Raw genomic sequence first — 16,640 nt, forward strand, 5'->3', positions numbered from 1 at the left:
GGCCAAGGATTCGCTCGCGGATGAGCAGAGCCTGCATGCGCATCTCATCAGGGTCCGATATGAGCCCGTCCAGTTCTTCTCCGTTAGTCACCTGGTAGATGGAAAAGGTCCAAGCAACAAAATCATCAGGTTCTGAGAGCCCAAAAGTTTCCCAACCTAAACGCAGTTCAAGGACCCACCTCTCTGGCGTAGTCGTAGGCCATGATCAGCTGCTTGGGTTCCGGTTTGTGGACCACGTTGTTGCTGTCCACGTACCTGAAGTCCATAGCTTTCTTCCAGTACTTCAAAGCGCCAAGCAGGTCTCGCTTTTTGTCCACAAACGTGGCTCCAAGGAGCTCCAGGGCGTCGATGCACTCCTTGTGGCTCGTCTAGAAAAAAAGAAGAAGAAAAAAAGACGATGTTTTTAGTGCACGTGGTCATTTATGAACAAGTGTATTACACAACACAGCAGCAACAGAACCAATGTTGTAAAAGTGATAAGGAGCAAACTGCTCAGTCAGCATTGATGAAGAGTATTTTGTAAACAACAGCTTGGCAAGTGTAACGCCAACAGATAAGTAGTGACAACTCGAGATATCTGATAATGGCTTTTTTGCCGATATTCGATATTGTCCAACTCTTAATTACCGATTCCGATATCAACCGATACAGATATATACAGTCGTGGAATTAACACATTATTATGCCTAATTCTGTTGTGATGCCCCGCTGGATGCGTTAAACAATGTAACAAGGTTTTCCAAAATAAATCAACTCAAGTTATGGAAAAAAATGCCAACATGGCACTGCCATATTTATTATTGAAGTCACAAAGTGCATTATTTTCTTTAATATGCCTCAAAACAGCAGCTTGGAATTTGGGACATGCTCTCCCTAAGAGAGCATGAGGAGGTTGAGGTGGGCGGGGGTGTATATTGTAGCGTCCCGGAAGAGTTAGTGCTGCAAGGGGTTCTGGGTATTTGTTCTGTTGTGTTACGGTGCGGATGTTCTCCTGAAATGTGTTTGTCATTCTTGTTTGGGTACACAGTGTGGCGCATATTTGTAACAGTGTTAAAATTGAATATACGGCCACCCTCAGTGTGACCTGTATGGCTGTTGACCAAGTATGCGTTGCATTGACTTGCGCGTGAGTAATGCCGTAAATATTTTGTGACTAAGCCGGCACGCAAATGCAGTGCCTTTAATGCACGCCCCCAAATTGTTGTCTGGGTGGAAATCGGGAGAAATTCGGGAGAATGGTTGCCCCGGGAGATTTTCGGGAGGGGCACTGAAATTCAGGAGTCTCCCGGGAAAATCGGGAGGGTTGGCAAGTATGTCAATCAATCCTCTCCCTCACTCTCTCTCTCTGTCCCTCCCTCACGAATGCTGCTGCGTGCGCACACCTTCACAATTTGTTTTGTTTTCAACCCCTTCTTAACCCTGGACGTACATTGAAAATACACGCAACCCTGACTCAAAATGCCAGACATCTGAGGCATTTAAGAAACCCCGCCCGGACAGCCCCACAAAAGAGGACACGTCCGAGGAAAAGAGGACGTATGGTCAGTCTAATATACAGTATATCCATTCATACAATATATCACTGAAATGTGTCTACATGTTATAAAAGTGCTTTCATGTAAAAAAGACAAAAATACTTATTTTGAAGGTGTGGCAGCATTAATCTTGCGTGGGGTTGCGCCACGATCGTTTACATATAGGGAAAACCAACCGCTAAGCTCGGTTTAAACAACCCCAAGAAACAAGTGCTTAGTAAATTTTAAGAAGTGTAGATGGAACCACGTTACAGGAGAAAGTAAATAGTTATTAACGGTAAATTTACAAGTAGATTAATGATCACTAGAGAGAGGTCAGTATTTTTCTTTTTCTTAAAATCACTTTTTTGTTTTTGTTAAAGTTTACAAACTTGGGGTATAATTCCATGGACACAAGAGGACTTTGAGGGCAAAAACCAAAAGGATTTAAATGAGTAATAGTAGTTTTTGCTCGTGTTTAGTTATTGTGTACTAGAGATGTCCGATAATATCGGACTGCCGATATTATCGGCCGATAAATGCTTTAAAATGTAATATCGGAAATTATCAGTATCGGTTTCAAAATTATCGGTATCTGTTTCAAAAAGTAAAATGTATGACTTTTTAAAACGCCACCGTGAGTGAAGTACAGAGCGCCAATAAACCTTAAAGGCACTGCCTTTGCGTGCCGGCCCAGTCACATAATATCTACGGCTTTTTACACACACAAGTGAATGCAATTCATACTTGGTGAACAGCCATACAGGTCACACTGAGGGTGGCCGTATAAACAACTTTAACACTGTTACAAATATGCGTCACACTGTGAACCCACACCAAACAAGAATGACAAAAACATTTCGGGAGAACATTTGCACCGTAACACAACATAAAGACAACAGAACAAATACCCAGAAGCCCTTGCAGCACTAACTCTTCCGAGACGCTACAATATACACCCCCGCTACCCCAACCCCCCCCTGCCCCCCAACTCAACCTCCTCATGCTCTCTCAGGGAGAGCATGTCCCAAATTCCAAGCTGCTGTTTTGAGGTATGTTAAAAAAAATTATGCATTTTGTGACTTCAATAATAAATATGGCAGTGCCATGCCATGTTGGCATTTTTTTTTCATAACTTGAGTTGATTTATTTTGGAAAACCATCCAGCGGGGCATCACAACAAAATTAGGCATAATAATGTGTTAATTCCACGACTGTATATATCGGTATAGGTTGATATCGGTATCGGTAATTAAGAGTTGGACAATATCGGAATATCGGCAAAAAACCCATTATCGGACATCCCTATTGTGTACCATTTAGGTGTTTTGATCAGACAATCAGAACTAGTAATTTTACATTAACAACTACTGTGTTGATTTTGTTAAACTGTCAATGAGACTAACAATAAATAATTGAATTTACAGTTAATCCATGTATTGGTATCGGCTGATTTTACTCATGGATGGTGGATTTCGGAATCATCCGCATTAAACCCTGATCGAAACCTCCTCATGACACTTCAAAAGCAGCTACCACCATATCTAGTGGAGTTAGTAAAAACTAAACGAAACTAAAGCATTTACAGTTAAAAGTGATAGGGGGCCTCACCTGCTGATGTGTGGTCAGGTAGTCTACGATGTTGGTGTGGCCCGTCACGCTAGCAGACAGCAGCGGGGTCATGCCGTAGCCGTCCTGCTCCATGGTCGCTTTGTACTGCAGCAGCATCCGCATGATCTCCAGACTGCCCGACTCCGCACAGTCATGGAGCGCCGTATTGCCTGTTAGAAGACAAGAAAGCATCATCACCATTGTGTGTTAAAAAATAAATAAATAAATAAATAAATAAAAGAAATGGAACATTTTGGTGGTGGAACAACTCTAAATTTACAACTTGAAGTTGCAAGGGAAATGTGTGAAACTATTTAAAAATAAATAAATAAATAAAGAAGCCCAGCAATAATCTATAATCTTACAATAATGGTACTGATTGTTGAGTAATCATGTATTGGAAAATGGAGTGCAGTACTAGCGGTAGAAAATGGATGGATGGATAGTTTGCTGAGTAAATAGGTGTAAGGAAAGCTAGCAAGTTGGGAATTAGTAAGCCAGAAGTTGGCTAAGGGAAGTTGAACCAGTACATAAAGTACCGTATTTTTCGGACTATAAATCACTCCAGAGTATAAGTCGCACCGGCCGAAAATGCATAATAAAGAAGGAAAAAAACATATATAAGTCGCACTGGAGTATAAGTCGCATTTTTTGGGGAAATTTATTTGATAAAGCCAACACCAAGAATAGACATTTGAAAGGCAATTTAAAATAAATAAAGAATAGTGAACAACAGGCTGAATAAGTGTACGTTATATGAGGCATAAATAACCAACTGAGAACGTGCCTGGTATGTTAACGTAACATATTATGGTAAGAGTCATTCAAATAACTATAACATATAGAACATGCTATACGTTTACCAAACAATCCGTCACTCCTAATCGCTAAATCCGATGAAATCTTATACGTCTAGTCTCTTACGTGAATGAGCTAAATAATATTATTTGATATTTTACGGTAATGTGTTAATAATTTCACACATTAGTCGCTCCTGAGTATAAGTCGCACCCCCGGCCAAACTATGAAAAAACTGCGACTTATAGTCCGAAAAATACGGTATACAGAAAAATACACGTGCATATTCGCGTTACAGCATTTGCAAGAGCGAGCATGTGTCAAAAAATTATTTTTATGGGCGTATCAGTTTTTCATGGATTTTTACTCTTTGCCAGTGGCCAAAAAACAAAACCGTTGCAAATGGTGGGGATTAACTAGAAGCAACAGTTGCTTCTTATTACAACGCCTGCTATGCTAAAACATCCATACATCCATTTCTACCGCTTTGTTCCTTTCAGGGTCACGGGGGTTCTGGAGCCTATCTCAGCTGCATTGGGCGGAAGGCGGCTTACACCCTGGACAAGTCGCCACCTCATCGCAGGGCCAACACAGATAGACAGACAACATTCACACACTAGGGCCAATTTAGCGTTGCCAATCAACTTATCCCCAGGTGCATGTCTTTGGAGGTGGGAGGAAGCCGGAGTACCCAGAGGGAACCCACGCAGTCACGGGGAGAACATGCAAACTCCACACAGAAAGACCCCGGCCCAGGGATCGAACCCAGGACCTTTGTATTTATAGGTCCAAAAAACTAAATCCATCATAAGTTTCATTTAAGCAAATGTTAAACATGGCTTTGGTCTCTTTTGAAAGATAACTACCGTATTTTTCGGACTATAAGTCGCAGTTTTTTTTTCATAGTTTGGCCGGGGGTGCGACTTATACTTAGGAGGGACTTATGTGTAAACTTATTAACACATTACCGTAAAATATCAAATATCATTTAGCTCATTGACGTAAGAGACTAGACTTATAAGATTTCATGGGATTTAGCGATTAGGAGTGACAGATTGTTTGGTAAACGTATAGCATGTTCTATATGTTATAGTTATTTGAATGACTCTTACCATAATATGTTACGTTAACATACCAGGCACGTTCTCAGTTGGTTATTTATGCCTCATATAACGTACACTTATTCAGCCTGTTGTTCACTATTCTTTATTTATTTTAAATTGCCTTTTAAATGTCTATTCTTGGGGTTGGGTTTTATCAAATAAATGTCCCCAAAAAATGAGACTTATACTCCAGTGCGACTTATATGTTTTTTCCTTCTTTATTATGCATTTTCGGCCGGTGCGACTTATACTCCGAAAAATACGGTAGTTGAATATGTCTTCATAATTTTTTTCAGAAACACACCTTTAAAATAACTAGCTTGAAGTTATGGACTTGGAATCGTCCCATTTAAAATTTTACAACAGTACTCCAACATTTTGTATTTTAACATAACCTGCAAATATTTACCATACTGAGTGCATGATAAATATCAGGCAGATATTTATTAAGCTGATAATGAGGAATTACAGCATACCAAATAATTGGGTAAATAACTTTTTTTTTTTAAATAAACGCTCCGAGGCAAAATTACTCATACTGTGCAGTAGGTGTGTAAGGTTGAGCAAATCAAGCACTACTTTGTCCTGTAAACATAAACTTCCCCTGAGCTCACTGTAAACAAACATGGCCTCAATCGTGTGGGACTTCACCGTGTCAGAGGAAGACATTTCCCGTGTTATTTGCACCAAATGTTCTGCAAACATTCCACGTGAAGGGAAAAAACAGAGTTTACACACATGAAATGTTATCAGCCACCTGAAACAACAGTGTTTTGAAGGCCTACGAAGACACCTGCGCTGCTTAAGAACAGGCCCCAGAACCAGCTTCAAAGTAAGGTGTGCACAAACTACAGTAAAATCTCAATATAAAAAAACAGATATCAATAAGTTATATCGGTATCCGTCTTGAGAAGCATGACATTATCGGTATCGACTCGGTATATAACTATATGAAAAATCCATAATACAGTTATGACCAAAATGATCAAGGTTATCATTATTATCACGATTATGTTGAATGTGCTCAAAAATTACTTATAAACGTCAGACACTGTAATCCTCTATCAAACTTTAATTTCAACAACTAAAATAAATTGTGAACACCTCAGTCTCGTATTCCTCTGCATATAGATAGATCACTTTGTTATAAGAGAGCACAACTTGAATAGCTTAGTTGCTTGGACAGTAATGTGTTTATATAACTTTAGATTGGGGTATGTTGTTTTTACCTAATAGGGAATGACATTAATGGTGTGTTTTCATGTTAGCATTTAAGCTAGCGCCAGTCATTCCGTGAGTTTATCAATCACAATTTTTTTGATCATTTTAATTTAAAATGCTATTACCAACCGTCGGGAGTTTTACCGCGGTTATCATTAATTAGGGGTGTAACGGTACGTGTATTTGTATTAAACCGTTTCGGTACTGGGGTTTCGGTTCGGTTCGGTTCGGTTCGGAGGTGTACCGAACGAGTTTCCACACGAACATATTAAGTAGCCGCCTCTGCCTCCTTCTGCCTCTGTTTCTGTCAGGACTCTACACAGCACCCAGCATTGTCCCACCCACACAACCATCTGATTAGTTACAAACAGAGCGGTAACAGCCAATCAGCAGTGCGTATTCAGAGCGCATGTAGTCAGTGCTTAGCGTTTAGCAGGTAAGCATCAGGCAGCGGGCTCTCCCCAAATTATAATAAACACCTCCCAGTCAACTACTAGTAACATCACTATGAGCCCGTTGACCTTCTAGAAATATAAAAGGCAGTTCAGCTCGCTCGCAGTCCTGGCTTGAGGTGAAGGCTCATTTGCTTTTAGCGTAACGTTAGCTCATTTTGCGGTATGTGTGTGTATGTGTGTTACGGACAGCAAAGCCCTGTCTGTCTGTTATTTCACTTTACCTTTTTCTGTGTTGATTGAGCTGTGTTGAAGCAGCAAAAAAGGACATTATGTTAAATGAAGAGTTTCTGTCTCTGATAGTTGATACAATAATGTAACTGCATCATTAAGCCTACATGAACTCCATGGTGTTCAGGGATGAATAGTCTCTCCTATTGCTATTGTACCATTTTTTTCACCTTTAGTTACATTAATCATTAGAAATGCAGCAGCCTAGTTTTGAATGGCAGGGTCCCTGCTATCACATGTTGATAAAAAACTAACATTTACATGATAAAAATCAACTACAGACTTCCCAAATGCTTTAATAAATTAAGCATGAGGAGTTGACTTGAAACTGTTTTATGTTGCACTTTTTATATGTAGAAGAAAAGTTTTGTCATTGTATTTAATCTGAGCAACAACTTGAGGCAGTTTAATGTTGATCAACATGGGCAGAATTATTATAGTGTTCCCAATGTTAAAAGGATAAAGCCGTTGTTTACAAATTTGGTAAATAACCAAAACATTTATATTTTGTTATTTTCTTACTGTACCGAAATCGAACCGAACCGTGACCTCTAAACCGAGGTACGTACCGAACCGAAATTTGTGTACCGTTACACGCCTATCATTAATACAGTTTATCGTTACATCCCTAGTATCTACTTAAAAAATATATATACCGTGCATCCCTATACAAGACTATACAAGTCTGATAAGATTAGTCTTCTTATATTCAGGGTCTAGAGCAGTGGTTCTTAACCTGCGTTCGATCGAACCCTAGGGGTGAGTCAGCCTCAGGGGTTTGACGGAGCCTCCGCCGCGGATGTCAAGACACACCCGACTCATCGTGTAAATAAAAAACTTCTCCCTATCGGCTTTATGGATACGGCAACAGCAGAAGTCAGGCTGATTTGCATGTGTGCAAGTTATTGTGAGTTCATGCACTGTGTTGGTTTTGTTCTTTGAACAAGGTGATGTTGATGCACGGTTCATTTTGTGCACCAGTAAAAAAAACATAACGGTCTTGAATTTGAATTTTTTTTAAATTTATTTTTCACTAAAGAAGGGTTCGGTGAATGCGCATATGAAACTGGTGGGGTTTGGTATCTCCAACAAGGTTAAGAACCACTGGTCTAGAGATTTATTTATGGTCTAGAGATTACTTTCACAGAGCTGTCATCATCTTGAACTCTAACTTATAATAATAATAATTCACCCCTCTACAATATCCTACCCTAAAACCCTACTGTGCAATATTACCTTCGAGTGCAATACATCCGACACTGATTGTTATTTATTACTCCGGTACTCTTGTCTTGTTCTGTATATTGTACAGTATTTTGTATTTCTATAGTGTTTTGTATATTGTAAAGGATTGCTTATTATTTTTATTGGATAGTAGTCCGTTTATTTAAATTCTTAGTTTTTTCTTGTGTAATTTATTTTCACCCCATATTTGTTTCCACTATCACACCATAAATTGGAGTCCTTAATCTCGTTATATGCAAAAATTACAATGAAGTCCATTCTATTCTATTTATACATGCAAAAAACAGGTGGCGAGAAAATGACTTTTCCAGGAGCGAGTCAGAGCTTTTCTTCAAGTCACTCATGAATACTAGTGGTCTGCAAAGATACAGTCTTATTGTTGTAATATCTTTTTTTTTTTTAAATGGGCGTCGTCAAAATGGTAATTTCATGATATTTTATGGGGAAAACACAGAACAAAGCCTTCTGGAATGGATTATGTTCGGCCTTGTATTACTTTTTCCACTCAACTAAAAAAAGACCTAACGCAAAAATCAGAAGAAAAAAGTTTATGCACAGTATTTTAACTTCAGCAGAAACAAAACCTATTTATCCCAGTGAACAAAAAGACGTGCTGCTGCGTGTAAATCCATGAAAGTGCAAATGACAAGGCGTGTCAGCTACTGCTGCAGTCACAGAAAGCTTTGAAAGGATTTCCCCCACCTTCACCTGACAACCTGAACCTGCGCAGTGTTGTTTTCAACACGGTCGCATCACAGGTAAAACCTGGCGAGCCAGAGTGTGAACACTGCGTGGTATTTCTGAGCAAGTACAAACAAAGTGTACAGTAGTCTGCAGAGAAGATGAGTCATTTTTGTCCTGGCAGGTGTACCTGATGGTGCTTTGGTACTACAACGACAGAATTACTGTTACTTGCAGTTTAATGCTTGAGAGTTTGACCCACATACCAAGCGTTTGAGATATTTTAGGACATCTCAGGGGGAAAAAAAAAGGTTAAGTGATGTAACTTGTTTCCACTGCAACAATAATGTTATTCATTAGAGTTGGCCGACTTTGAGAGAGTATTTGAGGATTAATGTCACGGCAGTAGAGCTGCTGCACCTGATTTAGAGTTCAGGGATGTTCTTGATTAAACTCTTGTCCATTTACATGACTCCTCCTCCACTGTGCTCTGCGAGTCCAACCAAGACGGTTGACAGTGAACATTCCAGGACATTAGGGAGTATGTGGGGACGATAATGGACGATGTACCTCGTCCTCCCCCACTCGATAACGTCACGAGACGACAACACTTGTGACCATAGTAACCGTCTGTGACAAAACTATTGCTGCTTCTTCAAGGCCGCAAAAGCAATAGTCATGGCGATTTTTTTCCGCTCGACTGTAGCAAAATGGTACGTATTCTGTATCAGTGACGTATATATTCACTCCTGTTAGAGGTTCCGTGTTGACCTAACCAGCGACATGTGCTGACAGTAAAAACGTCACAGGTTTGTTTCCGTAGTGTCTGCAGGATTAAAACCTGTCGTAAACGCACAATGTAGGTCATACACGGGATTTCATATCACAGCATTCCAGAAAACCAGATAGACGGTGATATTTAGGCTGTTATTTGGAACACCGCTCACAATGGTTTATGCTGAATGCACTAATCTGACGTCACAACAATGACGGTCATACCAAAATAAAGGTTTATGAGTATATAATACAAAAATTGCACCATAATAAATGCATGAAAATTGGTGAATGGATTGTGCAGAACTACCGTATTTTTCGGACTATAAGTCGCAGTTTTTTTTCATAGTTTGGCCGGTGGTGCGACTTATACTCAGGAGCGACTTATGTGTGAAATTATTAACACGTTACCGTAAAATATCAAATAATATTATTTAGCTCATTCACGTAAGAGACTAGACGTAATAAGATTTAATCGGATTGTGCGATCAGGAGTGACTGTTTGGTAAACGTATAGCATGTTCTATATGTTATAGTTATTTTAATGACTCTTACTATAATATGTTACGTTAACATACCAGGCATGTTCTCAGTTGGTTATTTAAGCGTCATATAACGTACACTTATTCAGCCTGTCGTTCACTATTCTTTATTTATTTTAAATTGCCTTCCAAATGTCTATTCTTGGTGTTGGGTTTTATCAAATAAATTTCCCCCAAAAGTGCGACTTGTACAGTATATGTTTTTTTCCTTCTTTATTATGCATTTTCGGCCGGTGAGACTTATACTGCGGAGCGACTTATACTCCGAAAAATACAGTAATTGTGTACGAAAAATTGCACTGCTTGTATACCAACAGCAGAGACGCTGTTGATTCCACCTCAACGTGGTAACGGTTTAAAAGTTTTAAAATTGTACCGTCATGAATACATTTGGCACTGTGTTTGCCCTCAATATGACAACTGAAAATATTTTATGTACACTTTTTGCTTTTAATTCATAATACATTGTTTTATGAAGATTTTATTTTATAATACATTTTGCCTTCCTGTAATGTTATGCATCTGTCAAGCACTATGAATTGTCCTCTGCCAACCTAGTGATTTTGTCACTATATTTAGCCAGTAATCAGAGCCCTCTCTGTGCTCTTTTTCAAAAAAAAACAAGACTCGTGACAAATCTAGTGGATACTTTGAGACTGAAAGCATATATTGCTCTTTTCAACGATCCTTGTAAAGAAGCTGTAGAATACAGTTTAATTGTATGTTGATAATTGTTTTGCTTTTGGTGTTCTAATACTAAGTCAAAGGGCGTTGCTAAATTGCAACTAGGAATGCGTCATTGATCGGCCACTAATTAGTATCAGCTGATTTTTTAATTTTAATTTTTTTTTTTTTTAAGTACGCGATTGCAATGCTGATAAATGCCTATCTCTTAATAATCACCATGTAATAGAACAGAACAAGGAACGGGTTGAAATATTATGGTGACATTGTTAAACTGTCAATAGCGCTAACCATAGCAAAGTTAATAAATGTCATCTGTATTGGTATCTGCCAACCTCAGTCATGGATGATTAGTATCGAAGGCATAAAAAACGTGATCTGAATATCCACAGTTGAAACCATGTGACTTGGATGATATTCCCCTTACTTCAGGTTCTCAATTGGAAGGCAAACACTCAATATGGCTCTGGTTTATTTTGGCATACTTTAGAGATTTTTTGGCGAAAAATAAAGTACAAGTCACATATTATAAAAATATATCTGAATGTGAGATTGGATGCATACACTCTTAATATGTGATTTTTTTATTCTTTAAAAAAAAAAAAAAAATCTGCAAAATAAAAATACTTTTCATATACCGTATTTTTCGGATTACAAGTCGCACTGGCCGAAAATGCATAATAAAAAAGAAAAAAAAACATAAGTCGCACTGGAGTATAAGTCGCATTTTTTGGGGAAATGTATTTGATAAAACCCAACACCAAGAATAGACATTTGAAAGGCAATTTAAAATAAATAAAGAATAGTGAACAACAGGCTGAATAAGTGTACGTTATATGAGGCATAAATAACCAACTGAGAACGTGCCTGGTATGTTAACGTAACATATTATGGTAAGAGTCATTCAAATAACTATAACATATAGAACATGCTATACGTTTACCAAACAATCTGTCACTCCTAATCGCTAAATACCATGAAATCTTATACGTCTAGTCTCTTACGTGAATGAGCTAAATATTATTATTTGATATTTTACGGTAATGTGTTAATAATTTCACACATAAGTCGCTCCTGAGTATAAGTCGCACCCCGGCCAAACTATTAAAAAAACTGCGACTTATAGTCCGAAAAATACGGTAGTCATTGTGGGGTATTGTGTGTAGAACTTTGAGGACAAAAATGAATTTATGCCATTTTGGAAAAGGCTGAAACATAACAAAATGTGAAACAAGTGAAGCGCACTGTATATACACAGTATGAGTTTAACTCTGAAATAACGTCTACGAAAATCCGTATAGGAACCATTTCCACAGGGGAGAACAGTACATATATGCAGCATTTTCACGTTGCTTTCGACTGACTTGCTGGTTTGACTCGTTTTGCCCACCATGTGCCGGAATCTGAGGCAACCGCAACCTCACGTGATGTGAAACTCAACAACATTAAGAGGACTTAAAACATAGCTGGTCTTATAACCGAACTAAATTATTTGAAGCCAATGAACTGCTTGTAATAAGAGGCATTCCTGGTTAAACAATATTTCAAGAAATCTTCCAAATAACATTCATTAAAACAACATTTTTCAAAAACTATGCGTGTAACAATTGTTATAACAGCAGTAAATTTCCTGATGGTTAATATTAGCTTTCAATTTTTTTTATCATCATTACTTAATTTTATAATTATTTGCACCTCGTGCCCTTATTGTTAGCTAGCTTAATAAGGTTTTAGAAATAAAAATTGGTTAAAATATTTCAGCGTATGGACAAGTATGTTTTGCGCACATTCAACAATACCTTGATCATTAACAGTAATATTTCAGTCACAATAACGGTGCTGAGACATTTCCATATTGTTACAATACATCCCTAGTCAAAATATGCATCTCCTTCTGTGTTGCCTGAGCTATTACACATGTACATCACATGGTGGCGCTGTTATTAAACTACAAAGTGTGACACAGTACATTAGGTCAATGCACTTTACGAAACATATTCAGCCAAATTACTACGAAATATGACGGACGAGCAATGTGTGAGAGTTTTAGCAAGATTGGTTGACTTGAGCATGCCTTCGCAACTAATTGTCCAAAAGTAACTCGTCATTAACCATTTGTCTAATAATTAACATTTTGAAGAGGTTTGTATCACATCTATTTCACGATGGCTTTAAAAAGCATTTTGACTACAACCTACAGGTGCGCCACAAATGCACGGACTTTTCTAGAGTGTGGTACCGCAAGTGTTATAAAACAGTGACATTGGCACTAGGGCAGTGGTTCTTAACCTGGGTTCGATCGAACCCTTGGGGTTCGGTGAGTCGGGCTCAGCGGAGGTCAAGACACACCCGACTCATCGTGTAAATAAAAACTTCTCCCCATCGGCGTATTACGGATACGGCAACAGCAGAAGTCACACTGATTTGCAGGTGTGTAATTTGCTGTAGTTCATGCACTGTGTTGGTTTTGTTCTTTGAACAAGGTGATGTTCATGCACGGTTCATTTTGTGCACCAGTTCAAAAACATGGTAACATTTTAGTTTGGGGAATATATTCACCATTAATTAGTTGCTTATTAACATGCAAATTAGTAACATATTGGCTCTTCACTAGTCATTATTAAGTACTTATTAATGCCTTATTCGGCATGGCCTTATTATTACCCTAACCCTCTAACCCTAACCCTAACCCTCACCAAATAACTCTAAATTAAGTCTTTGTTACTTAGAATATGTTCCCCATACTAAAGTGTTACCAAAAACATATAACTTTGTCTTGAATTTCACTAAAGAAGGGTTCGGTGAATGCGCATATGAAACCGGTGGGGTTCGGTACCTCCAACAAGGTTAAGAACCACTGCACTAGGGTGATGTTAGCAGTTCTCTACGTGAATGAGGTGTTTTGTGGTTTGGACTAAATATCCACAGGTTATTCTTGAGGCAACAAAAAAAGTTTGTGTAACACGAGTGAAACGTTTTTGACATGCCTAGAGTCAGAGATGACACTATGACTGTTCAGTTAATCTGCATGAGTCACATGCTATGGCTTGACTTATTGTTTCCAACTGGTGACTGTAGAACAATTCCACTCAGTTGTGATTGACACCACCTAAAAAAAAAAGGTATCCATTTAACCAAATGTTTGTTACTGTGGGGTTGTGGAACTGCAATATATCACACTCAAGCTATAAATAAGGTAACCACAACAGAGCCAAAAGTGAGCCAGACGGTCCAGCCAGGCTGTCTCACTATCTGTCCATTCATCATCATATGAGCTGAGAGGGGTTTTTAATATTTCCACTGCCCGTTTTAGCTACGGATGTGTGTGATCTAGTGCAGTTACATTCACAATAAACACAATTAAGCAATATTATTGTTATCAGGTTTTTAATGTAGTGAGTCCCCGGGACACACCAGGGTTTCTACAGGCAAATCTAATTGAATGTGTTTAATGCCACTTAAAAAGTGTAATGCCATGTCCAACCCCATATGCTTATTGTACATAATCAAAAGCTTACAACGGCATGTATACAAACAAAGTTTTAAGCGTTTGACCATGATAATATTGAATAGATCAAAAGTTTTCATTAACTGTGAATTATAAGTAGCTTACAAAACGGTTTTATCTGAAATATATTTGTATTATTATTATTATTATTATATGCAGCTGACAGTAATGGTGGGGACAGCAGAAGTTTTTGTTGGTTACACCAAAACAATTTGATATTGTTAACTGCTGCCAGCCTTTATTGGCCGCCTTCTGATTAGCTAATTGCGTATGTGATTTCACCGCATTGATGCCCATTGAGCAACGTTTGGAGTCTTTTTGCACACACTGTGGAACACCTCTCTGGGCTTACCGTCGACTTGAACCAGGTTTGTAAAAATTAGCCAGCCAGCCAATTTTGCGGATTCCCCATTTTCCCGACATTAGTTAATTTTCTCGCTTTCCACACAGCATTAGCACATTCACAGAATGTAGAAAAAATATTCAAAAGGGATCTGAACTTTTTTTTTTATAAATATTGCCCAACATTAACAATCTTTAAGTAAGAAACATTTTTAATGCATTGTAAGTCGTAAATCAGGGGTGCTCACACTTTTTCTGCAGGCGAGCTACTTTTCAATTGATCAAGTCGTGGGGATCTACCGTACCTCATTCATATATATAATTTATATTTACTTATTTATGAAATATATGTTTTTGTTAACAAGTTAAAGGTGTTTAATGATAATGCAAGCATGTTTAACACATATAGGTAATATTGTTAACAAGTTAAGGTGGTTAAAGATAAAACAAGCATGTTTAACACATATAGTTAATATTGTTAACAACTTAAAGGTGGTTAAAGATAATACAAGCATGTTTAACACATATAGTTAATATTGTTAACAAATTAAAGGTGGTTAAAGATAATACAAGCATGTTTAACACATATACCGGTAGTTAATATTGTTAACAAGTTAAAGGTGGTTAAAGATAATACAAGCATGTTTAACACATATAGATTCCTTTCTTTCATGAAGACAAGAATATAAGTTGGCGTATTACCTGATTGTGATGACTTGCATTGATTGAAATCAGACAGTGGTGATGATAACGCCTGCATTTTCGAATGGAGGAGAAAAAAAGTCCTCCTTTCTGTCCAATACCACATGAAAGTGGTTGGTTTTTGGCATCTTATTTGTCCAGCTTCCGTACTCCTTTGTATACACTTTACAAGAAATACATTGTCGGCAAACTCCGTAGCTTGCTAGATTGTGCACGCCAGCTTTCTGAGACTCTTATTTTGGTAGCGCAGGCAAGATGAAGCAGAGCTTTTATTGTGCAACTGTGCAGTCGGTCTTTGGAGTTTTGACGACAGGTACGGCGCCAGAGTCTGTTGAAATAAAGTGTTTCTCGCCTTCCAGTCGGTAATTTTAATGAGCTGGCAGCAGCCAGCGTCATCTCAGAAGACCCTCGGGTGCCGTGAATGTCAATCAAGTGACGAAAGTGACGTCATAGTGAAGATTTATGATCGCTCATTTTTAGGACTATTTTTTTAATGCCTGGCTGGTGATCGACTGACACACCCTCCGAGATCGACCGGTAGATCGCGATCGACGTAATGAGCACCCCTGTCGTAAATAAATGATAGCAAAAAAACTATCCCAATTCTAAGAATGGAGTCAATGACTATGACTATTCCACCCACAAAGCCCTCTGAATAAGAATTACTTGAAAACTATAGAATACCAAGAAGTCTTTATTTTTAATGTTCTTTAAATCATACTGTAAAAATTCATATCCTCACTGTGCAGCTTTGCAAACCATACCAGTGAAAATAGGCCTTATAATAGCCACAAATTGGAGGATATGTTTGTTAATCAGTATAAATTAAAAAAAATTTTTTTTTAAAAAGGCTTCATTGAATAATAAACAAACATCATACTAGGAATGCAAATGATGCATGTGTTCGCAAAGGGACGACTGGTTAAAACATTTAAGAAAAACATCATAGAATGATATTTCTAATGCATCTAAAGGATGCAAACAAGCTGAGTCAATTTAAGATCTTGAATAGATTGTATTATACACCTCCTCAGTTGTTAAACATGGGTACAGTATATAGCAAGTTATGCGTAAAGTGTCAGGCAGCTGAAGGAACTCCAATTCATTTACTGTGAGAATGTCAGTGAATAAAGAGTTTTGGTCTGTCGTGAGACTTGCTTGGTTAAAGGAAAACTCCACTTTTTTTTTTAAAGAATTTTGTGCTAGTGTTTACAATCCTGATGAGACACAAG

General features: G+C 38.1%; 1 protein-coding gene across 1 annotated transcript in view; it reads right to left on the reverse strand.

Moving 5' to 3' along the window:
* Window positions 1-16,640, reverse strand: part of fem1c (fem-1 homolog c) — a 31,344-nt gene that overhangs the window by 3,450 nt on the left and 11,254 nt on the right. Inside the window, exons 2-4 of the mRNA XM_061928316.1 lie at window positions 3,126-3,295; window positions 180-368; window positions 1-91 (exon numbers count right to left, since the gene is read on the reverse strand). The exon at window positions 1-91 is cut by the window's left edge and continues 421 nt beyond it. Of these exons, the coding sequence (XP_061784300.1) occupies window positions 1-91; window positions 180-368; window positions 3,126-3,295 (450 nt within the window). The remainder of the gene's footprint in view (window positions 92-179; window positions 369-3,125; window positions 3,296-16,640) is intronic.

Source organism: Nerophis lumbriciformis, linkage group LG33 (genome assembly GCF_033978685.3).
Source record: "Nerophis lumbriciformis linkage group LG33, RoL_Nlum_v2.1, whole genome shotgun sequence".
Lineage (NCBI taxonomy): Eukaryota > Metazoa > Chordata > Actinopteri > Syngnathiformes > Syngnathidae > Nerophis > Nerophis lumbriciformis.